The sequence below is a fragment of the Manihot esculenta genome, chromosome 3 (genome assembly GCF_001659605.2).
Source record: "Manihot esculenta cultivar AM560-2 chromosome 3, M.esculenta_v8, whole genome shotgun sequence".
NCBI classification, from domain to species: domain Eukaryota; kingdom Viridiplantae; phylum Streptophyta; class Magnoliopsida; order Malpighiales; family Euphorbiaceae; genus Manihot; species Manihot esculenta.
Window position 1 is genome coordinate 26,451,579 of NC_035163.2, and position 21,435 is coordinate 26,473,013.

At 35.7% G+C, this 21,435-nt stretch overlaps 1 protein-coding gene across 1 annotated transcript; it reads left to right on the forward strand.

Moving 5' to 3' along the window:
* Positions 1–4,111: 4,111 nt before the first annotated feature.
* On the forward strand, positions 4,112–19,998 carry LOC110610660 (protein transport protein Sec24-like At3g07100). Its single transcript, XM_021750693.2, has 14 exons — positions 4,112–4,436; positions 10,443–11,542; positions 11,649–11,787; positions 13,044–13,234; positions 13,973–14,080; positions 14,191–14,394; positions 15,229–15,460; positions 15,952–16,101; positions 16,272–16,428; positions 16,862–16,989; positions 17,075–17,397; positions 17,486–17,674; positions 18,585–18,851; positions 19,725–19,998. Exons 2-13 carry the CDS (start codon positions 10,493–10,495, stop codon positions 18,816–18,818), a joined length of 3,105 nt encoding a protein of 1,034 aa, XP_021606385.2. The 5' UTR covers positions 4,112–4,436; positions 10,443–10,492; the 3' UTR covers positions 18,819–18,851; positions 19,725–19,998.
* The last annotated feature ends 1,437 nt before the right edge of the window (positions 19,999–21,435 follow it).

Below are 21,435 nucleotides of genomic sequence, written 5' to 3' on the forward strand. Positions count from 1 at the left end.
GGCAAAGAAGAGATGAGTTATCTCAGGGCATCTCCTAGCTACCCGACAACCATGTAAAGCCGAACTAGCCACCTTGTGCGATATAAGCTGTGAAAGTCCCTCAGTACACAAGATAAATATATATGGGGACAAGGAATCTCCTTGCCGCAATCCTCGTGTAGGCATAATTGGACCCAATTCCTTCCCATCATGAACAATATGATAGCTGACTGAAGTAATACAGTGCATGATCACACTCGTCCACTGTGTTGAGAAACCCATTTTATCCAAGACATCCGAAACATAATTCCACTCCATACGATCATATGCCTTGCTAATGTCCATCTTTAAGGCACCATAACTCTCACGACCATAGCGCTTTCCTTTGAAAAAGTGCATAAGCTCGAAGGCAATTATAGTATTATCATGGATGCTTCTCCCGGCAACAAATGCCGACTGTGATGGAGAAATAATCCGAGGCAGTAGCCTTTTAAGTCGATTTGCAACCATCTTGGACATTATTTTATAAAAGACATTACACAAAGCTATTGGCCGCAAATCCCCCATCGTCCCAGGAATTGTCTTCTTTGGAATCAAAACTAATGCTGTTTCATTTAACTCTACCGGGAATGTACTGACAGCCAATATTGAAATACAAGTAGATGAAACATCAGACCCAATAATATCCCAGTGATATTGGAAAAAACTTGGGTTGAACCCATCGAGACCAGGTGCCTTGTCCGCCTGCATGCTAAACACTGCTGCACGGGCTTCCTCAGGTGAATAAGGAGCAAGAAGAAAAGCATTATCTTCCTCAGTAATACAGTGAGGGATATGATCAATAATAGGCTGAGTATCATGATATGACATATTAAACTTTAAATTTGTTATTTTTTAAAAAGAAAAATTACGATCAATATTTAAGAAATTTACTAATTTTTTTCTATTTTAAATAATTTATATTTTCATCGAAAAATCATTAATAAATTTATTTTAACATTAACTAAAAAACTACTACAATTGCTGTGTCTTCTCTGTACAATAATTGATTAAGACAAATGAAAATAAATAAGTTAATTAATGGGTGTCATATAGTGCTCCAGGACAATGGATAGTGGCGGAGAAAAGATACGGCAAGAGGCACGTGCCGTACCGGTGACTGAAAAATATTTGAAGGGGATAAAGGTGCCGCAGCGGCACAGCCGGTGTCCTATCAAAGGGAAGTTTTTGGCTTCACCACTGACAATGGAGTCTATACTGCAAATAAGTCCTTTTCAACATTTATAGAATTCTCTCTGCCCTAATCACAATTAACCACCTCTTCATACTTACTTCTTTAGCAGTTTAATTGTACTTATCAATTTGAAAGCTACCTATCTCTTTTTCTTATTTTCTACTTTTTTTTTTCTTTTAGTATTTCTCTAATATGTGCTAAATACTAACCATGTAATATAAGTGGTCAATTACAGGTAAAAAAATAGTTTATAATGTTAAAAAATTAAACTAATCTAAAACTATCAAGTGAAATCATTGTGAATAGCTTTTTAATATATATATTAATAGGATAAATATTATAGTTTCTGTCAACTTTGTGATAGTGGGAGTTGGATAGAGATTTTATACATTAAAAATTATATAAATAAATATTATTTAATTAAATAATGGATGGTCTGTGGCTGTCAAAACTCACCGCTGAAATGTACAGCTATAATTAAAAGACAGTGACGATTATTACTCATATAAAATATTTTATAATAAGCTAACCCAATAAGAGAAAAATTCTTAGATGATGGTTTAACTCCATCACATAGCATTTCCGGTGATAACGGTGGTGGTCGGAGTTATCCGCAAGGCAAATCAAGATTAGAAAATCTGCAGAGTCATTAGGAACAACTATATGTTTCAATGCAAAAATCAACTCAAATTTCAGAGTGTGCGTAGGAAGTGAAATTTATTGAACTTAAAAATTTCTTAAGATTTTAATGTGGCACAGCCAATTTATGGTAGACACGTGTGGTCATATAAAACAATCCAGATAGTTTCAAGCACTTCAGAAAATAAACTACTTTCCAAATCTGAGCAAGGCTATTTGCCTCATTTGACATTTATTACTTCAAAAATAATAATTAATTATTATTTATAATTAAAAAAAAACAATGGGCGTAATTTAAATAATTGAGTTTTAATTTTAAAAAAAAATTAATCCTTTAATTTTTTTTAATATTCATATTAGCCACTAAACTAAATTTACAGTAAAATAAATCTCCAAAATTTAAAATAAATTAAATAAACTCTTTATAACTTATTTCACATTTTTTATTAAATCCAAACTATTAGTTAAACATTAAATAGATATAAACATATGTTATTAATTTTAAATTTATAAATAAACAAATAAAAAAATTAAATTAAATAACGCGTTTTCTTCTTTATCCAATTGCTAATATTTTGAAGGAAATATAAAGAAACAATAAAAATATGAAAAATACAAAATTAAAGTGCCTACCTAATTGCGAATTTAATTTAAAAAATAATGTAATTATTGGAAAAAGAAAGCAAGAGAGATTGACTTAAAAAAATTCATCTTAAAAATTTTGGTATCCTAACTTATTTTAAGTTATATGAGTGCGTAAGGGCGTTTATAGTTTATTAATTATTAAATAATTAATTTTTATGTTTAATAACTTTTAATAAAAACATAATAAATAGATAATTTTTCATTAGCCTTTTTAATAAAATTTAATTTTAAAAATTAATTCACTGATAATTAATGAGATTTTATATTTTATTTAGACTATGATGACCGCCGGATTTCACACAAGTAGAAAGTCATATCTGCGAAAGTTGCCCTAACTCAAAATCTAGGAAGCTTACCTGTAGGGTCGGTCTGACTCTTTCGGTCCAGATATAATTTTAAAGAGCAGATTGAGTCACTCACAAATCCAGGTACCCTAATTACGAGTTTAGCCCAATGACGTGACATGAGAAATAACAGCAGGCTCAGTTACCTCGCAACTCTGCTTCCATGCGCACTGAAAGAATTAAATGACCGCCTGGCGTGGCGAGTACGTTTGATGCATTCGTACGTACGGACCCATTCGACAGAGACATATAATACTATAGCAAAGAGACCGTTAAATATCATTAGCAGATAAAGAAAAAAAATAATAAAAAGGGAAGAATATTTTTTTTAAGACTAACCTAAAATAATCAGGGTAAATTTTATTCTCTTGATATAAGAATATTAGACTATTTTACTTTTTATTAATATTTATTAATTATCAACATTTCATATTATCATAAATTTGCTATATATTAATAAACTTATATGTATAAAATAAATATAGATTTTTCCTTTGCCCATCCTCCCTACTTTCGGTGGACGTCATTCGATCCGAATTCGATGTCGTTTTGTACGGATAATGGATGCATTCTACTTTTTTAATAAAAGATTAGATTTCAATTCTATAATTTACGTTAATTAATTTTCAAAACAATAAATAATTTTTTAACAAAATAAAGAGTATAAATTAAATATTATCGATTTAATTATAAAAATAATGACCATAACTAATTTTTTTATTATTAAAATTATAATTAATAGAATAATTCAAAATTTTAATTATTTTTGTTATGCCCTCTTGATATAATTTTTATATATAAAATTTAAAATGTAAAAATTACATTGTTTAAATATTTTTTTTTTTTTGAAATAGGGGGTTGGGGAGTCGAATCTCAGATCTATCAGGATGCACCACCAGACTAAGTCTCAGAGTGCACATTGTTTAAATATTTATTTATTAGATATTTAATTATTGAATATTAATATAAGAGTCTATTTCATTTAATTATTGGATACAGGTAATTATACAATTGACATTTGATAGATTATGTCTATTGTTTATAAGTAAAATTAGAAATAAGGGTATATTATATAATTTATTTATTATTAAAATATATATAAAATTAATAATTCATAATATAATATATAAAAGTTTTTTTATGTATATAAATTATTTTTATAATGTTTTCATTTCAAAAAAAAAAAAAATTTATAATGTTTATAAAATTTAAATCAATAAATGGGTCGGATCTAAGGAGAACTCGAATGCTGCCCCGAACCACCCAGTAATGCCGTACAATCGGGCGACTTGTCTGTTGATGTGTACCATGTGTGTTTCTGTCTTTCTCTCTCTCAAAACTCTCTTCTTCTTCTCCTTCTTCTTCTTCTTCTTCTTCTTCTTCTCTTCTTCGTCTCTCCGTTGATTGGATCTAGAGTTTCTGTGCCCCAATTTCCGATCTAATTAATCGATATCTCTTTCTCTAGCGTCCAGCTTTTCGTTCCAACTCCCCGCTTTAGATCGAAGCTTGAAGGATATAATCAATTCTCCACCTTATTTATTTATTATAGTCATTCGGACGCTGAAAGTTTTACTCCTTACGTGATCTCTGATCAGGTAATCACTAGAGCTAACCTGAATTGCTTGTTTGCTTTATGTTGTTTTTGTTCTGTTAACTTTGAATTTTCTTTTCCAATTTCAGTTTTTGATTTTTTGCTTGCTCAGTTTAGTTTGGTAGTTTTTGTTTGAATTGTATTGCATTATGTATTTACTGGCATAGTTACACAGTTAACAGTAGAATGCTTATTTATGTATGGCCTTTTTTTAAGTTGAATTGTAGTCAGTAATATAAAGTTCAACTGATTATTTTGTTATCGCTGCTGAATTAAACACAAGTTATAACATGCAATGTTTCTGATGTTTTCTAGTTTGAGGTTATATATGTTCAGCTTGATTCTGATAGCTGTTCTTGCTTCCACTAATTTTTGTAAGGGACAGTGATTGCAAACTTGATAAATTGAATTTATTTGCTTCTCATCTTTTCTTTTTAGTGAAGGAGGGGGAGGGGCTCGGAAGGGGATTGGTTGCAAATCTATAGTCTGATTATATTCAAATATTGACTTCAGAATAGGGGAAAAAATGCAAAATTCATGGGCGATGCCTTTGTGAAAATGCAGCTGAAATTAGTTAAGCATCTTTTATTGGTATGCTCTTAGGATAGAGAGTTATAGGAGTTGGATTATTCCTTCATGGGTTTTCATGAATAGCTACTGAGTTTATTTGAGATGAATTGTGGGCATGGAGGGTCAGACTCATCCATACGTAAAGGAAAAAAGACTTTAGTTTTGATCTCTTTTGCTGATTTTTATGCTGTATTGGGAGGAGGAAATGGAAGAGCCTTTGGGTTTGGTGGTTTGGGAACCATCAACCATCTATCTCTGCGTAATGCTATAACTTCTTTGGCATAGTGGTGGCATATGAACTGCCTCGAACTTCCTCAATATTTTTTCCTTCTAAGTGATCTCCGTATAGTGAAAATCTAGGATTGTTACTCTGAACCCTTTGTTATATCTTCTTGCTTATCCAAAAGCCTCAGGTTGTAGCTATCTAGTTGTGTTGTGATGGGTAACTATCTTGTTATGTTTTGATTTTGTTTGCTAATTTTTATATTCCATACAAGGATAGATTATAGATATCTGCCTTGAAAGAGTGGCAGCATTACAATAGGGAAAAGAGGCATTTGAAAAATAGATATGGGATGACCCTTGATAATGCTGAGTCCGGCGGAGAGTCCAAATAAGGACACCTAGGTAGATATCTGATTCGCTGGGTTGATCATCGATCTGTGATTGGTCCGTTGGATCTCTCCATACTTGACTTTGAGGAAGAGGTTCTGTAAGATAAAGAAGATGGTCATAGGTGCACTGGGAGAGTTTCTGGTGGAGACTTTCCGACACTCAAATGAACTTAGTGGAGTCAAGGGAAGTAAAATAGAGAAAAGAAGAAAATAGTGATTTCGGGTTCCCTCCATGTGACGGAGAGAGAGAGATAAGTCCCTTTTCAGAGAAGGAGAGATCCTTTTTTAGGGGTAGTTCGGTGTATAAATACCTTTAAATAAAGTTGATGCCCCTAGTGCTGTGTTCCCTTCTAATGGGGTAGGGATGTTTTTGTACAGGTGTGTTAGGCAGTCCATTAATGATGGACTATAGGACAATAAATGCGGAGTTGGCCGGTTCGTACTCTCTACACGCGCGCTTATGATCCCTGTGATGTACCAAGGAGGCGACCAGCTCATAGGAGGTCGGCATCTTTACCTTGGCTTCATCAGGTCGTGCTGGACTCATCCGACCTACATAAAAATAAGCTCTTTCCGGTTACTAAGGTCGACATTCAAAACCTTGTTATACTACGGGCTTTTGAAGAGGTCAGTCTGTCCGTCTTTTCCGGTCTTTGAGGAGGTCGGTCTGACCATTTCGGGTTTTGGTAAACTCAGAAGTGTTGCTGGTCTGATTCTTTATACACAATAGGTCGGGCTTCTTACTGTCTGATTCGACCAGATGGAAAGGCTTTCGATTCACGTCTACACGTGTCACGATCTTAGAGGTCCTATTTTTTATACGTTATCAGTTGCCCTTTAGCTTCTCCGACGGTTATTTATGACTGTTGGAGAAGGGAACCCATCTTGCAAATTCGACACCACCTGTTCGTTTGGTTGACGCTTATGAATTTCGAAGGAAAGTGTGATCAATGGAATTGGTCAACATAACATAGATCGAACCAATAGAGCAAAATTTATATCTTGATAATCATCCATTCGGGAGATCTGATCTTGGTGGTCTTTTTCATGTAAAGTCTGACCTTAGTAGATTTTTCTTTTGGAAGGTCCGACTTGGGTGCTCTGCCCTTCTAGCCTTGTCTTTTCGATTTGACTTTAATGGTCTGCCTTTTTGGGTCTTCTTCTGAGCATTTTACTCAGAGGCATCTTCCGGGCTATAAGTCTTGGGTCTTTTAATAAGCATTTCAGCTTATTGGTTTCACTAGCGGTTTGGCTCTTTGCTGGGCTTTCTAGTTCTCTGAACGTTCGTTTGAGCTCTTTGGCTTTCTATATCATTCTGGACTCTTTAGTACTGACTATTTTTATGAGCATTTTAGCTCTTTTCCGAGCTCTTTAGCTTTGATTTTTCGCCCGAACTCTTTTGGCTCTCTATACGATATTCCGGGCTTTTAGCACTAATTTTTTCTTTCGAGCTCTTTGGCTCTTTGTAACTTTTGGACATTTTTACCCTCAAGTGCTTTCCGGGCTATTTTCACCCTTATTCGCTTTCCGAGCTATTTGCCCTCAAGCTTCTTCCGAGCGTTTTTGCTCCTCCGGGCTATTTGCCCTTAAACATTTTGGGGCTAAAAGCCTGATTCTTCATTCCAAGCTATTTGCTCTTGAGGAGATTTCGGGCTTTTTGTCGTCGACCTTAGTCCGAGCATTTTGGACTTTTTCTTGTGTTTCTTGTGAGGCATGCCCAGCTCTTGTCATTGTGTGTTGTTAATTCGTGCTCCTTTTAGAGGGGACCTTCTGGTACTTGGCATTGGATCTCATCCGAGTGCTTTTACTCTTTGTCATCCGAGCTCTTTGGCTCGCTGGCTGCTTCCGGACTTCTTTTTCCTCAACTCGGCTTTTTGATGCCGAAGGTTAATTTTTGAGACCGGTCACCACTTCATTGAGGTCTTATTTCCTCAATTGATTTTGTAGTGCCGACGGTCTATTTTCGAGACCGGTCACCCACCTCATTGAGGTTTTCATTTCCTCAACCAATTTTGTAGTGCTGGCGGTCTATTTCCTAGACCAATCACCCACCTCACTGAGGTCTTATTTCTCAACCGGTTTTGTGACGCCGACAGTCTTATTTTTGAGACTGGTTACCTACCTCATTGAGGTCTTCATCTCCTCAACCAGTTTTGTAGTACCAGCGGTCTTATTTTCGAGACCGATCACCTACCTCCTTGAGATCTTTATCTCCTCAACCGGTTTTGTGGTGCCGACGGTCTTATTTTCGAGACCGATCACCTACCTTATTGAGCTTTTCGGGTTTTATGGCCGAGACTTCCAGGTTTATTAGCCTTGTTATTTCTTTTAAAATTTATCTGCAAATAAAAGCTTGCACAAAGTATATATAATAAGAATACTTATTGTTAACTTGAACAACAAGATATTTAGCTTCATATTTCAACTAAATTCAAAATATTAATTTTGTTCGATTATATCATCTCATATAATTCCAAAGAATCTAATAGATAATGTTTCTCATACATAAATCATTCTATAACTTTTAATTCTCATAGCAGCATACTTAAGCAAATAATAACCTTTTTAAAGAATTCATACCAATATTAATCACCGATGAAAGCTTTTTAAGCTGCTTTTAAAATACTATCATGCCCAAGCATATATTAAAAAAAAACTAATGTTTGAAGTTAGTCATGATGACAAAAATACTATGAACTAAAGAGATAATTGTGTAGTTTTTAGATGTTGTTAGCGATTCTTGGGTCTTTCACTATCTCTCTTTCCTTTGGTCCTTTTTTGCTGTTTGGCTATTAGCTTTTCTTGATTTGTTACGTGGATTTCAACGAGTTTTGTTTGGAAACTCTAGCGACAAGATAGTCTCTTTCATTCCCACAGACGGCGCCAACTTGATAATGCTGAGATTCGGCAGGACGCCAAAATAAGGACATCTAGGCAGATGTCTGATTCACTGGGTTGATAATCAATCTGTGATCGGTCCGTTGGATCTCTCCATGCTTTGCTTTAAGAAAGGGGTCCTGTAAGATGAAGACGATGGTCGGGGGTCCACCGGAGGAGTTTCCTGTGGAGATCCTCCGACGCTCCAAATCAGATTTGAAAACTTAGTGGAGTTAAGGGAAGTAAAACAGAGAAGAGAAGAGAATAGTGGTTCCGGGTTCTCTCTGTGTGATGGAGAGAGAGATAGGTTCCTTTTCAGAAAAAAGAGATATTTTTTTAGGGTTAGTTTGGTGTATAAATGCCTTTGAATAAAGTTGATACCCTTGGTGCCATGTCCCTTTCTGATAGGGCCAGGGATGCCTTTGTACAGCTGTGTCAAACACTACATTGATGATGGGCTATAGGATAATAAATGCGGAGTTGACCGGTTCGTACCCTCTACATGCACGCTTACGATCCCTGTACTGTATCATGGAGGCGACCAGCTCATAGGAGGTCGGCATCTTTACCCTGACTTCATTAGGTCGTGCCGGACTCATCCGATCTACATAGAAATGAGCTCCTTCTAGTTACAGAGGTCGGCTACGTTGATGTTTAAAGTCTTGTTGTAGTGCGGGTTTTTGAGGAGGTTGGTCTGTCCGTTCCGGATTTTGGTAAATTCAGGAGTATTGCTGGTCTGATTCTTTGTACTCAATAGGTTGGGCTTCTTACTGCCCAATCCGACCAGATGGAAAGGCTTTCAATTCACGTGTACATGTGCCACGATCTTGGAAGTTCTATTTTTTATACGTTATCAACCCTTAAAAATAAAGTTTCACTTATTCAGGAACCAGTAGGAAATAGGAATAAAAATTTGTTGGCGAGGGTATAGAATCTGGACTTAATGAAAGAGTTGAAAACTACATGCCCATGCTATTCATGAAAAACTGAGTTAATGAAAGAAAAAAAAATATTTATACTGGTAAAGTTATTTATATCTACTGATTATATCTTTAACACACGCTTTTATGCATTTATGCATTTCTTTTATGAGTACATTTGGAAATGTGTTCCCTTTAGAAGTGCTTATGCAATTTTTCACTTGAAGCGCACAAGACTGGCTCAGTAATGCCTCCTAGGCGACTAGTGTTGGAAGCATTTGAAATGCTTTGTCAATCTCAATAGTTTGAAAGGATGGAGTAGTATTTTATTTCTCGTCCTTCATTAATTAGAAGAAAAGATGTAATGGTCCATCTTTTTTTAGGTCCTTTAGAAACATTATGAAATAGAAGCAAATAACTCACATCAAACCACACATGACATGGGTTGGTTATTCTTATATAAGCTGCTGTAATGCGAGAACTCAAGGTTGCTGATAAAGCTTATATTGTAGCTAGTTCATGTGTGAAAAACATGAGTTAGGTCAAACTATGAAAATATGATTATTAGAATTACATCATCATATTGCTCAATGCATGTGGTGCAACTAGATGATTATAGCTTTGATAAAATTGGAACTGTAGTTTAGTTGGATTACCAATTAAAACTTCTGATTTAATGGGATAAAAAATATGATATAATTCTTTCCTTTTGATAGTGGAGAACTTCATCTTTGGAAATAATTATTTGTGAATCTTCCAGTTGAATTCTATCATGTGTGCTTGTATTGTAGCTGTTAGTCTCTGAAGGTAACTTTCTGAACTGTTTTGGGTTGTGCATGATATAGATGTTTGTCTTCTGGTTTAGTTAGATACTGTGAATAAATTAATTGCTTTACATTTTTATGTCTCTAAAGCATGTGGCTTATCCTTCATCTGTAATTTGTGAACAACTTGTTGGGCTGCATTTTTATGTTATTATTTTAATTTCCATTTTTGAATTGATGCAATTTTCCTTCCTTGCTTTGGCAGGTTATGGAAGCGTAGAGATACAACATTGACTAAGTTGTTTTGTTGAAGTCATGGGGACTGAAAACCCTGGTCGTCCAAATTTTCCTATGACACCTTCCTCTACACCATTTTCTGCTGTTCCTCCAACTACAACCCCTTTTTCGTCATCTGGTCCTGTTGGTTCTGAGACCCCTGGCTTTAGAGCTACTTCACCGATGGTTCCTCAACCTACGATACCTTCTATACTACCTGGACCTGCAAGTGGAACACAGACCTCTGGCTTTAGACCTGCTCCTCCAGCATCATATATGCCCTCCAATGTGGGACCTTTCCAGCGTTTCCCGACACCACAATTTCCTACTCCACCTCAAGCTTCCACTGCTGGAGCTCCACCTGTTGGGCAGCCACCATTGCAACCTCCTGCTGGTCAGGTATCATCTGCACTTTTATTTCGTCCGCAGGCACCACAAATGCCTTCAGTGCCAATGGGGTCGCCTCCCCCTTCAAATGTGAATGTTCCTCAATCTTCATCAGATTCATCATTTTTTCCTTCTAGGCCCAATTTTCAGCCATCTTTCCCCCCAGCAGATTCTTCTTTTCCTCCTGCTAGAGCCACTTTGCAGCCACCTTTACCTGGATATATAAAGCAGTCAACTGTAGTTACACAAGCCCCTCCTATACAATCCCCTTTTCAAGCTCAACAAGGAAGTTATGTACCTCCTGCATCGACACCTTCTCCCCCTTTTCCTTCTCACCAAGGAGGTTTTGGTCTACCTCCATCAGTAGCTGCCCCTTATGGCCTGCACTCAAGGGACCAAATCCAACAGTCAGGCTCCGTACCTCCTATAGGTAGCATCCAAGGCTTGTTGGAAGATTTCAGTTCATTGTCAGTTGGATCTATGCCAGGATCAATAGATCCAGGACTTGACCCAAAAGCATTGCCACGGCCGCTGGATGGTGATGTGGGTCCAACTCCATCACCTGAGGCATACTCTATGAATTGTAATCCTAGATATTTACGGCTTACCACTAGTGCTATACCAAATTCTCAGTCTTTGGTTTCAAGGTGGCATTTACCTCTTGGAGCAGTTGTTTGTCCTCTTGCAGAAGCTCCAGACGGGGTTAGTGTTTCAGCAATCAAAGTGAATTGACATTTCACATGCTGTAATTACCATTATTTGAGTAGTCTTTTCATTTTTATTGTTTCTGCTCTTCTTTTCTACTCAGGAGGAGGTGCCTGTGCTCAATTTTGTTTCAACTGGCATTATTCGTTGTAGAAGATGTCGTACATATGTGAATCCATATGTAACCTTTACAGATGCTGGAAGGAAGTGGCGTTGCAACATCTGCTCTTTACTTAATGATGGTAGATAAAAAATCTCTTTTGATAAATGTAGATGTAGGGTCCACAAAGAAAATCTGTTTGCAATTAGGAGCCTTCCATGTGAGGAACATCTTTATGAGGAACTTAATGATTTACTTGGCTGCATATTCATTGTAATTGATGAACTGTTCTGTTTACAATCAGGAAATTCATTGTAGAAGATGTCATACATATGTGAGTCCATATGTAACCTTTACAGATGCTGGAAGGAAGCGGCATCGCAACATCTTGTTTTTTCCTTAATGATGGTAGATAAAAAGTGTCCTTTGATAAATATGGGTGTAGGGTCCACAAATAAAATCTGTTTACCGTCAGGAGCCTTAAGTGTCTTCTGAGATTTTACTTATTGTTTTACATTGTTGAAAATTTAAGTCCATGTGAAAAAACATCTCTGTGATGAACTTAAATATTTACTTGTTTGCGTAATTGTAATTGATGACCTGGATCTACATCTTGGTCCTGAACATGCCATTTGAAGATCTTTGGCTTTATTCAGTAAAAGTGGCAGCTACTCATTTTCAACTTTCAAGTTGTCTGTTATTCAAGCTTACTAGCATACCTGCACCTAATAGCTTTTTGTAGGATGATGTTTAGGGTGTGGTTGGTGTGTATATGTGGCTATAATTTATGAGAGTAAATACTATAAATTCTTGACTGTGAAGACAGGAAAAAAAAATCCCTATCTCAGATTGTGATAGCTCAGTATGTGTGAGAATGCAATTTCGTAATTCTCTTTGCCTGGGCACTTCTCTCCTTTATGTGATGTGGATAACTTTACATTATGCATGTAAAAGAAAGGGGGAGTTTTTTTTTTTGGGTTGGGGCAGGGTGGGGTAGAGAATAATGTGATATTAAGAAGAGGGAAATTGAGATAGAAAAATGAGTCGGAATGTAATGCAGGATCATCAAACTATTCTGCAGTCAAATTGGTGAAGAAGTGGCTCCTTTCAACCCTTCTTTTGCTGCCAAGCAAAGTGCTAGAGACTGGCTGTAATAATTTTGGGAAACTTTTAAAAAGTAACCGTGGTCAATTATGTTTTCTTCTTTGGTCAACTACTGCATAGGTTATTTAGCTATGTGTTATTTGGTTTATCTTCTCTTGTAGATATCTTTAATACTGTTTGGGCATGAGTGTTCCTTTTCAAGTTTTATTTGTTCCCCATATGTTTGCTACATTTGTAGAATCTTTATTTAGTTACAAGCATAGTTGCTAATCTAAATTTAACTATCATTTTTAGTTCCTGGCGAGTATTTTGCCCATTTGGATGCCACTGGAAGAAGAGTTGATTTGGATCAGCGACCTGAGCTTACAAAGGGTAGTGTGGAGTTCGTTGCTCCAACTGAGTATATGGTGCGGCCTCCAATGCCACCATTATTTTTCTTTCTCATTGATGTTTCAATATCAGCTGCTAGAAGTGGCATGATTGAGGTAAGTTCTTTCAGCTAAGGAGTATTTCTACACCAAATCATCTAGCCTTCTGCTACTATCTAGCCTTGTGCTACTACAATGTACACGTGCCATAAAACATAGGTTAAAAATCATTCTGGAAATGTGATTCTTTTTTTTTCTGGTAAATGATTCTTGCATTCTCATGAGTACTTGGTTTCATGGTTATTGTACAATTTGCTGTTAATTTTATTGGTCATATGCAAGGGACAGAAATACACATGTTTTGTCTAGTGTTTTCAAGAATATGTATATTGTGTATTTAGTGTGATCATATTCTCGTTTTAAGTGGTTTCAATGGCTAGTTAGCCCAGCTTTAAATAAATATGCAAATATGTCCTTGTGTCTTGGCTTAAGTGAACACCATAGTTGGAATGACCATTAAAGATGATTGCTTGAGTCTTTTATTATATTCTTAAATCAAAAGGATTGCTAGGTCTTAAGACTCTTATGCATAGTTGGAATGATCATATTAAGTCAAAGTGGCATGTTTTATGGATGATTGCTTGATAGTCTTCTATTATATTCTTTTGTAGATTCTTCTAATTGATCAAATCAAAAGGATTTGCTAGGTCTTAAGACTCTTATTGTGTTGTTTTTAGTGGTTATTTAATTTATTCTTGCATGATTTATTACCAGATAGCACATATGTGTGCACATTTAGCTGAAGTTGTATGCACATCTTTATTCACAACTTATGCTGACCTTGAGTTCATGTAGGTTGTGGCCCAAACTATTAAGTCTTGTTTGGATGACCTACCTGGCTTCCCCAGAACACAGATTGGGTTTATTACTTATGACAGCACTATACATTTTTACAACATGAAGGCAAGTAATCTGTAATTATCTGGAAGTAGCACCCTGAGATGCTTCATGTATCTGTTCCCCATTTTAGTTAACAATTTAGCTGAAAAGGTTCCCTCTTTCTTTTGGTGCAGTCATCATTGACACAGCCTCAGATGATGGTGGTTTCAGATTTAGATGATATTTTTGTTCCATTGCCTGATGATCTCCTTGTTAATTTGTCTGAGTCAAGAAGTGTTGTGGAAGCATTTCTAGATAGTTTACCATCCATGTTTCAGGACAATATGAACGTGGAGTCTGCTTTTGGTCCAGCTTTCAAAGCAGCTTTCATTGTTATGGTGTGTTTCTCGTTTTTCAATTTTTTTTTTAACGTTTGCTGTATTTATTTGCTATTTATTTAAATATTGAAATACTGCAAATATAATGTCCTCAAGCAACCCATTGGATAATCTATGCGCCGTTCAGTCACAACATAAGATGGAAAGAGACAAAAATAATTGAATGATTATCGAACTTATATGAGTTTTTTTTCACAGTATTGAACTTTTGCTCGAGTAAAGTAGTTTCTTGAACAAGGAGTAGGGAACAAGCTGGTAAAGGTTTCAATGTTCTTAGGGTTTTATAAAAAATTACTTCTTCCATCCCATAAAGATAATCCTTTAGTTATTTTCACATGGATTAAGAAAATGTAGTTGATATAGTTAAAATAATAAACTCTATATTATATTTCCTAATATATCCTCTATTCATAATTTCATATTGCTTCATTACTAAAATATTTTTGGAACTAATAAATTTTACTTTTTCAATGCATATTAAATAGGGGTATTAGGAAGCTAATGAATAAATTATTACCTTAAAAGAGAAAGTGCTCTATAATTTAAGACAGATGAAAAAGGAAAACAAACCTATCTTTGCGGGTGGAAGGAGTATCTTTTAGTGGCTTTTTAGATACAACTGCAGTGTGCAGCTAGTTTGGAACTGGTTGAAATGAGCTTTTTTGATGTTCAACTCCTTTGTCGTTTTCTTTTCCTCAACAAGATATTCATATGCAGCATGCCAATGTTTTCCTTTGAGGGTAATGTAGTTGTTGCTTGCTATTCTTTTCTAAAGTAGTTTGGTGATCCATCTCCTTTTTACTAATTCCTTCTTGTTTCTCTCCCTTTCTGCAGAACCAACTTGGGGGGAAATTGTTGATTTTTCAGAATACAATGCCATCACTTGGTGTTGGCCACTTAAGGTTGCGTGGGGAGGATCTTCGTGTTTATGGAACAGATAAAGAACACGCTTTAAGAATACCAGAGGATCTGTTCTATAAGCAAATGGCGGCTGATTTAACCAAGTACCAGATAGGAGTTAATGTATATGCATTCAGTGATAAGTACACTGATATAGCTTCCCTAGGTACAAGCTTCACTTTAACTTGGACCATGTTCGCCTCATGTATTACTTCAACATGACTGAAATGAACTTCTTCCCATAGTTTCTTATCTTCCTTTTTTTCAATATTTTCTATAGAGAGTTTTGAGATATGCTTTTGGGAGTTGATATCTGGTGAATGTGGCCCATAATTAGTCTTTAGCAGGATGGTTTATGCGCCCTTCATGATCTCAGCATTGTCAAAATTGTCTTGATTTTATTATTCTCTGCTTTCTGATGCTGCTTGTAGAATATTAAACTGAAAAAATTTTGAAGTATGGTAGGGGCTTTCTGATTTTCCTTTATTTGAGGAGTCTTACACTGACCTTTTGACTGTGTAATGAAAGCGTGTTTGGAAGTAGAGATTCATATTCTTAATCTATGGCTAAGTTCTTGGTCATTTCTTCTTTTTGATGTTCTTAATTGTTTCTTTATTTGTAAACAACACTTTTCAAAACTTCTATCTCTCTTTGTAGGGACTCTGGCTAAATATACTGGAGGACAGGTTTATTATTATCCAAGTTTCCAGTCAGCTCATCATGGAGAAAAGTTGAGACATGAGCTGGCTAGGGATCTAACAAGGGAAACTGCCTGGGAAGCTGTCATGCGAATAAGATGTGGAAAAGGTCTGTCCATTTACATTTATGTACCGGAACATTATTTTGAACTGATGCATATCCATGTGAAAGCATCATTGTTGTGATTGGCTGCTCTTTTCTTTCTCCCTATTTTATCTCTCTTTTCTCCTCTGGATAGATAGCCAGCTGATTTTTTTTCTTGTGCTATGTATTTCCAGGGATTCGGTTTACATCTTATCATGGGAACTTCATGTTAAGGTCCACAGATTTACTAGCGCTTCCAGCTGTTGATTGTGATAAAGCATATGCGATGCAGTTATCACTGGAAGAGACATTGTTGACAAATCAGACAGTATACTTTCAAGTTGCTTTGCTGTATCCTTTGAGCAGAAATGTATAACAAAATTCCTACGTCTCTGCCACTTGCTTTTCATGTATGGCGTGCTTCTGATAGCTATTAGTTTGAACTCCTCCAAGCATAGGTCTCAATCTAAACGAACTACTAGTAGTTACTTTCAGCAACTTTTTTTTATTCCTGTTTTCCCATTTCTATGTCTCTTTTTTTCTCCTGTGAAGTTGGTAAAAAAATTGAGGTAACGTTTCTGTTGGATTGTTAGTGTCATCTAAATGATCAGGGGTTTCCTTCTATATTGTAATGGAGAGTCTCTTGAGAGAAAAGAGAGGATATTTCAACCTTGTTTCTTCAACTTTGTGTCAGTTTCTCTCAGTTTTGCCTTAGCCTAAATTGGTCGGCCAATTTATTTCGAGTTAAAGGATGCGTGATTAAAGTTTTTTTAACCATCAAAAGATACACTGCATCTTGCGGAGAGAGGCGTATCAGAGTACACACAGCAGCAGCTCCAGTGGTTGCAGATTTGGGGGAGATGTATCGCCATGCTGACACTGGTGCTATCGTTTCTTTGTTTTGTAGGTTAGGTAGGTCTAAACCCAATGCTTATATATGCCGATCCTGATCCTAAGACAAATTTGGCTTTTTCTAATGAACTGAAATAATTTGCAGCAATTGAAAAAACATTATCTCATAAGTTGGAAGATGCACGGAACTCTGTACAGCTAAGGATTGTGAAGGCTTTAAGAGAATACCGGAATCTCTATGCTGTGCAGCATCGTTTGGGAGGCCGGATGATATATCCCGAGTCTCTAAAGTTCTTACCTTTGTATGGATTAGCTCTTTGTAAATCAACACCTCTTCGAGGAGGGTATGCTGACGTTCAGCTTGATGAACGTTGTGCTGCCGGATTTACAATGATGGCATTACCTGTTAAAAAATTGTTGAAACTTTTATATCCTAGCTTGATTCGGGTAGACGACTATCTTCTGAAGGTAAAAAAAAAAAAAAAAATTTCCTCCTTCCCTCAGTGACTTAGTCTTTGTATAAAATTAATGACGCATCTCAATTTCATATGTGCAGCCTTTAGTCAAAGCTGATGAGTTCAAAAACATCATGAGAAGGTTACCATTGACAATGGAGAGCTTAGATTCTAGAGGACTTTATATATATGATGATGGTTTTCGTTTTGTTTTATGGTTTGGTAGAATGATTTCACCTGATATAGCTATGAGTCTACTTGGGCCAGATGCTGCAGCTGAGTTATCAAAGGTGTGTTATTTCCACAATATTTACTTTGAGCTTTGAAATTTGGCGGAATGCTACCAAGGAATGAAATTAGTCTTGTTGGATAAGAATGAAAGGAAAGCGAAAACAAATTTATTTAGTTACAAATTAAATATGATATCTACTGCTTATGCTTTAAAGTAAAGCATAAACTGGATAATTAATACTGTTTTATCCACCAGTTCACGCTTTTAAGAGGACATGGTATGGGCCTTGAGGTTTACATAATTTCCTTTACCTTCCTTTCATTCCCATTTAACATCTATATGTATGGCAAGACTTGATCCAAATGAAGCATTGCAGTGTTTCTCCTTTCTTTTCTCCTTTTCTCTCATCTATGAGGCATTACACTTTTAAGCTGAGTCGTCAGTCATCATCTCGTGTAAAGACACTGTCGTTGGTGTTATATTTAACATTTAAATAGTGTCATACGTGCTCAAATTATGTCTGGAAATGCTTGTCTCCAAGTGAGTCAACTTTAAAAGGTGAGCTAGAATGGAGTGTCTCTTATGTGGGTTTGTACTTTGTATCAATGAAGGTAAAGGTTGAAAGCTATCTGGTAAATATTGAAGGTGATGCTTATGTCACACATGTTGATGGTTGAAATTAACGAAAGTTCTGAAATTAAATCATTCACTGGAATTATTTATCACCCTGCATTTTTCTGAGGGACAAAAAGGAAAGGAAGAATTTAACTTTTGGTGCTAGCTGCCTTTTACTTGTACTTTCAAGTTAAATTTCATTTTCTTGGTTGCTAAAGATTTTATTTTTATTATTTTGCTTGAGATCCCTATGCATAGAATATTTTGTTATTACTATCTTTCTCAGTTGTTGACAGCTTTCCCTGCTGCATTTTATGAGGCTGTAGTTGACCTTATTGTGCTTAATTAATTAGGTTACACTCAGTGAGCGGGATACTGAAATGTCAAGGAAGTTAGTTGAGATGCTTAAGAAATTAAGGGAGAATGATCATTCATATTATCAACTATGCAATCTTGTAAGGCAAGGTGAGCAGCCCAGAGAGGGCTTCCTTGTCCTCACAAACCTTGTGGAGGATGCAATTGGGGGTACAAATGGCTATGTTGATTGGATGCTTCAAATACATCGGCAAGTCCAGCAAAATGCGTAGTGGACAGATACATTTTATGCCAATTTCAGTGAGGTTACTTTTACAAAAAAGACTCTTGACATATATCTTGCATCGTTACACATTTGTTTTAGATTGAGGTAATGAATGATATTCTACTGGTTATAGATGTGTTCTCATGTTAAACAGAGCCCTAAAGCAAAAGCTAATATTTACTTGTGGTTTTAACATTTTTGGTCTCATGTTAAACAGAGCCCTAATGTGGTTTCTGCTATGGATCATCCTTGCTCTGTAGTTTCGTTTGTGGAAATTTTATACTCTCTTTGAATCTGCTGTGTTCTTGTAACTTCTACTTAAACCTCTTTCTGGGTTTATACCTTTTTAATGGAAGATGTTAATTTTGTGGGTTGGTGTCTTTTCCTTTATTTTCTTGGAAGCAAGTGGTTATTGTTTCATTTCGTTTTGATTTTTCCAGCGATTCGATTGTTTCTGATGAGTATTATGTAGACCTTAGCGCCTTTGTTATGGCAGGTTAAGTGGTCAGAGTTTATGTCTAAGTTGGAAGAAACTCGGTCCTAATATAGTCATGTCCAGCAATTAAATTGTCTGCCCTGGTTTATTTATAAGTATTAGAAAACCTGGCTTATTTATAAGTATTAAAAAACCTGGTTTATAAGTATTAAAAAACTTTAAGTGCGCAGACCATTTGTTGCGATTTTGATTTTTCATGTCGTGTCTAACTGAGCTGAGAATGGTGTCGGAAGATCCATATAGCCGGTTTCAATTAAAGTTTCGTCGCCGTTTGATTTTTCACGTTATATGCCTTTTGAAGTTTTTTTGCTTGGTAGAATAGATTAGCTTCATTTGGATGGGATGCTACTATTAAATATGATACGAAAGATTATTTGCTATTAGTTTTTTTAGTTTTGGCAAATTTTCATTTTGCAGGATCTTAATAGGCTTGTGTGGGGCCCATTTGTAGAGTGATGGATATCACAAATAATCTGAACTTGCCAGGTTTTTCCTTCACATCGTGGGTGGCTGAGTTGAAGCTTGGGTTCTGAAACAACAATTTGTTTGACGCATTACAGGATTTAATAATTAGAGTGAGATGTATTTTAGCAATTGGTATGGTGCCGCAATTATCTGGGAAATCTGAACATGTCAAAATTTTGTATCTGATAGCTCAATAATTATCAGCGATTGTTATAGTTGTGCTATATTTTCCGTTCTTTTTTTCTTGGGCTATAAATTTGCACGTCCACCTCCACTAGACATTTGTTTGCGGCATTGCGTAGAGTGGGATTCATCTATTGCTTATAAAGTTGTTGCACGTTTGCACGTTGCTCCGTAGGGTAACAATATTTTCAGGGGGAAAAAAACAATGCTTGTCTGATCACCGATTCTGCGTGGATGCTAGACCTTTTCTTTAGGGTAAACAGATTATTGTTAAGATTTTCATCCATACTTTCAAATTGAATGATACTTCTTTATTATTCTTCGTCCAACATTGCTTCTGAAATTCTGTGTTGATCTTTTTAATTTGTGGGAGAGGGGTTAGGCAGTGTTGATGTTGATTCTAATTTAGGTTGTATTTAATATTACGAAATGGTTATTTTAATTCTATTCTTAATTGTAAAAAATAAAAGTTAATATAAATGATAATTGTATTTATATTTGGTTACCACTTTTGGATCTTCCTCTGATCACCATCATCGCAGCGAAGACGATTGCGAGTCTAGAGTTTCTCTTTTCACTATATTTGGTTGAAGTTTTTGGAGGGAAAATAGTGTTTGAAAGTAATATATTTATTTGGGAGGAACGTTTTTTAAGTAATATAATGCTTTTGCAGGGTTTTAAACTTTTACAACTTTATTTTTTAAACCCACTAAATTGAGACAGATTGGAGATTTTTAAATACAAGTTACTAGATCTTTTTGTTCCTTAAAACAAGAGAAATAGCCAAATTTAGCTTCTTCTTTTTTCCCCCGTTTTAATTCTTTTTCTGTCAGCCATCTCCACTAGTCTTATGCAAATAAACCAATAGATTAATCGAAAAGCAAAAAATCTTAAGCAAAAGTCATCATCACAGAAACCTTAAGCTTTTGAAGCTTGGGTCATGAGAAAGAGAGGAGCCATAACCTCAACCACTCTCTTCTTAATTTTACCTTTACAAATTTGAGACAAATTTCCTACCTTCCACAGGATCCGTGAAAGAGAGAACAAAAATTGAGGTTTTTCTTAAGTTAAAAAAATGGAGATTGGGGGTGTGTTTCTTACTCCTAAATAATGTCACCCTATAAGTTATTAGGATATATATACAGGGTAATTTCGATTCGATAATTTCGATTTTTTTTCATTTTGTCATCTGAATAAAACTTAAAGCATAAGAAGCTTTAGCAAATAGGAAATTTCTATAGCAAATAGAAAGAGATTTTTTCCATTTACCTCTTCTTCTTTTACAGGATTTCAGACTCTTGACTTTGCCATTATGTGGACTATCCTCTGTCTCTCGAAGTAAGGAATGGCCATCCATCTCTTGACCAGCTATGGGTTTCCTTTCCCATCATTGAGTTGAGCTGTAGATAGTTTTTAGTCGGCCTTTCTTGCAACCGGTTCTTAAAGTAAAAAATTTATTCTGAACTATTAATTTTAGTTT

What these genes read in the sequence shown, in the direction of transcription:
- LOC110610660 (XM_021750693.2), top strand. Translation starts at nt 10,493, where the DNA reads ATGGGGACTGAAAACCCTGGTCGTCCAAATTTTCCTATGACACCTTCC. An exon ending in GCGAATAAGATGTGGAAAAG is followed by an intron (nt 16,102 to 16,271) that starts GTCTGTCCATTT and finishes ATGTATTTCCAG; the next exon opens with GGATTCGGTTTACATCTTAT. An exon ending in TAGACGACTATCTTCTGAAG is followed by an intron (nt 17,398 to 17,485) that starts GTAAAAAAAAAA and finishes TCATATGTGCAG; the next exon opens with CCTTTAGTCAAAGCTGATGA.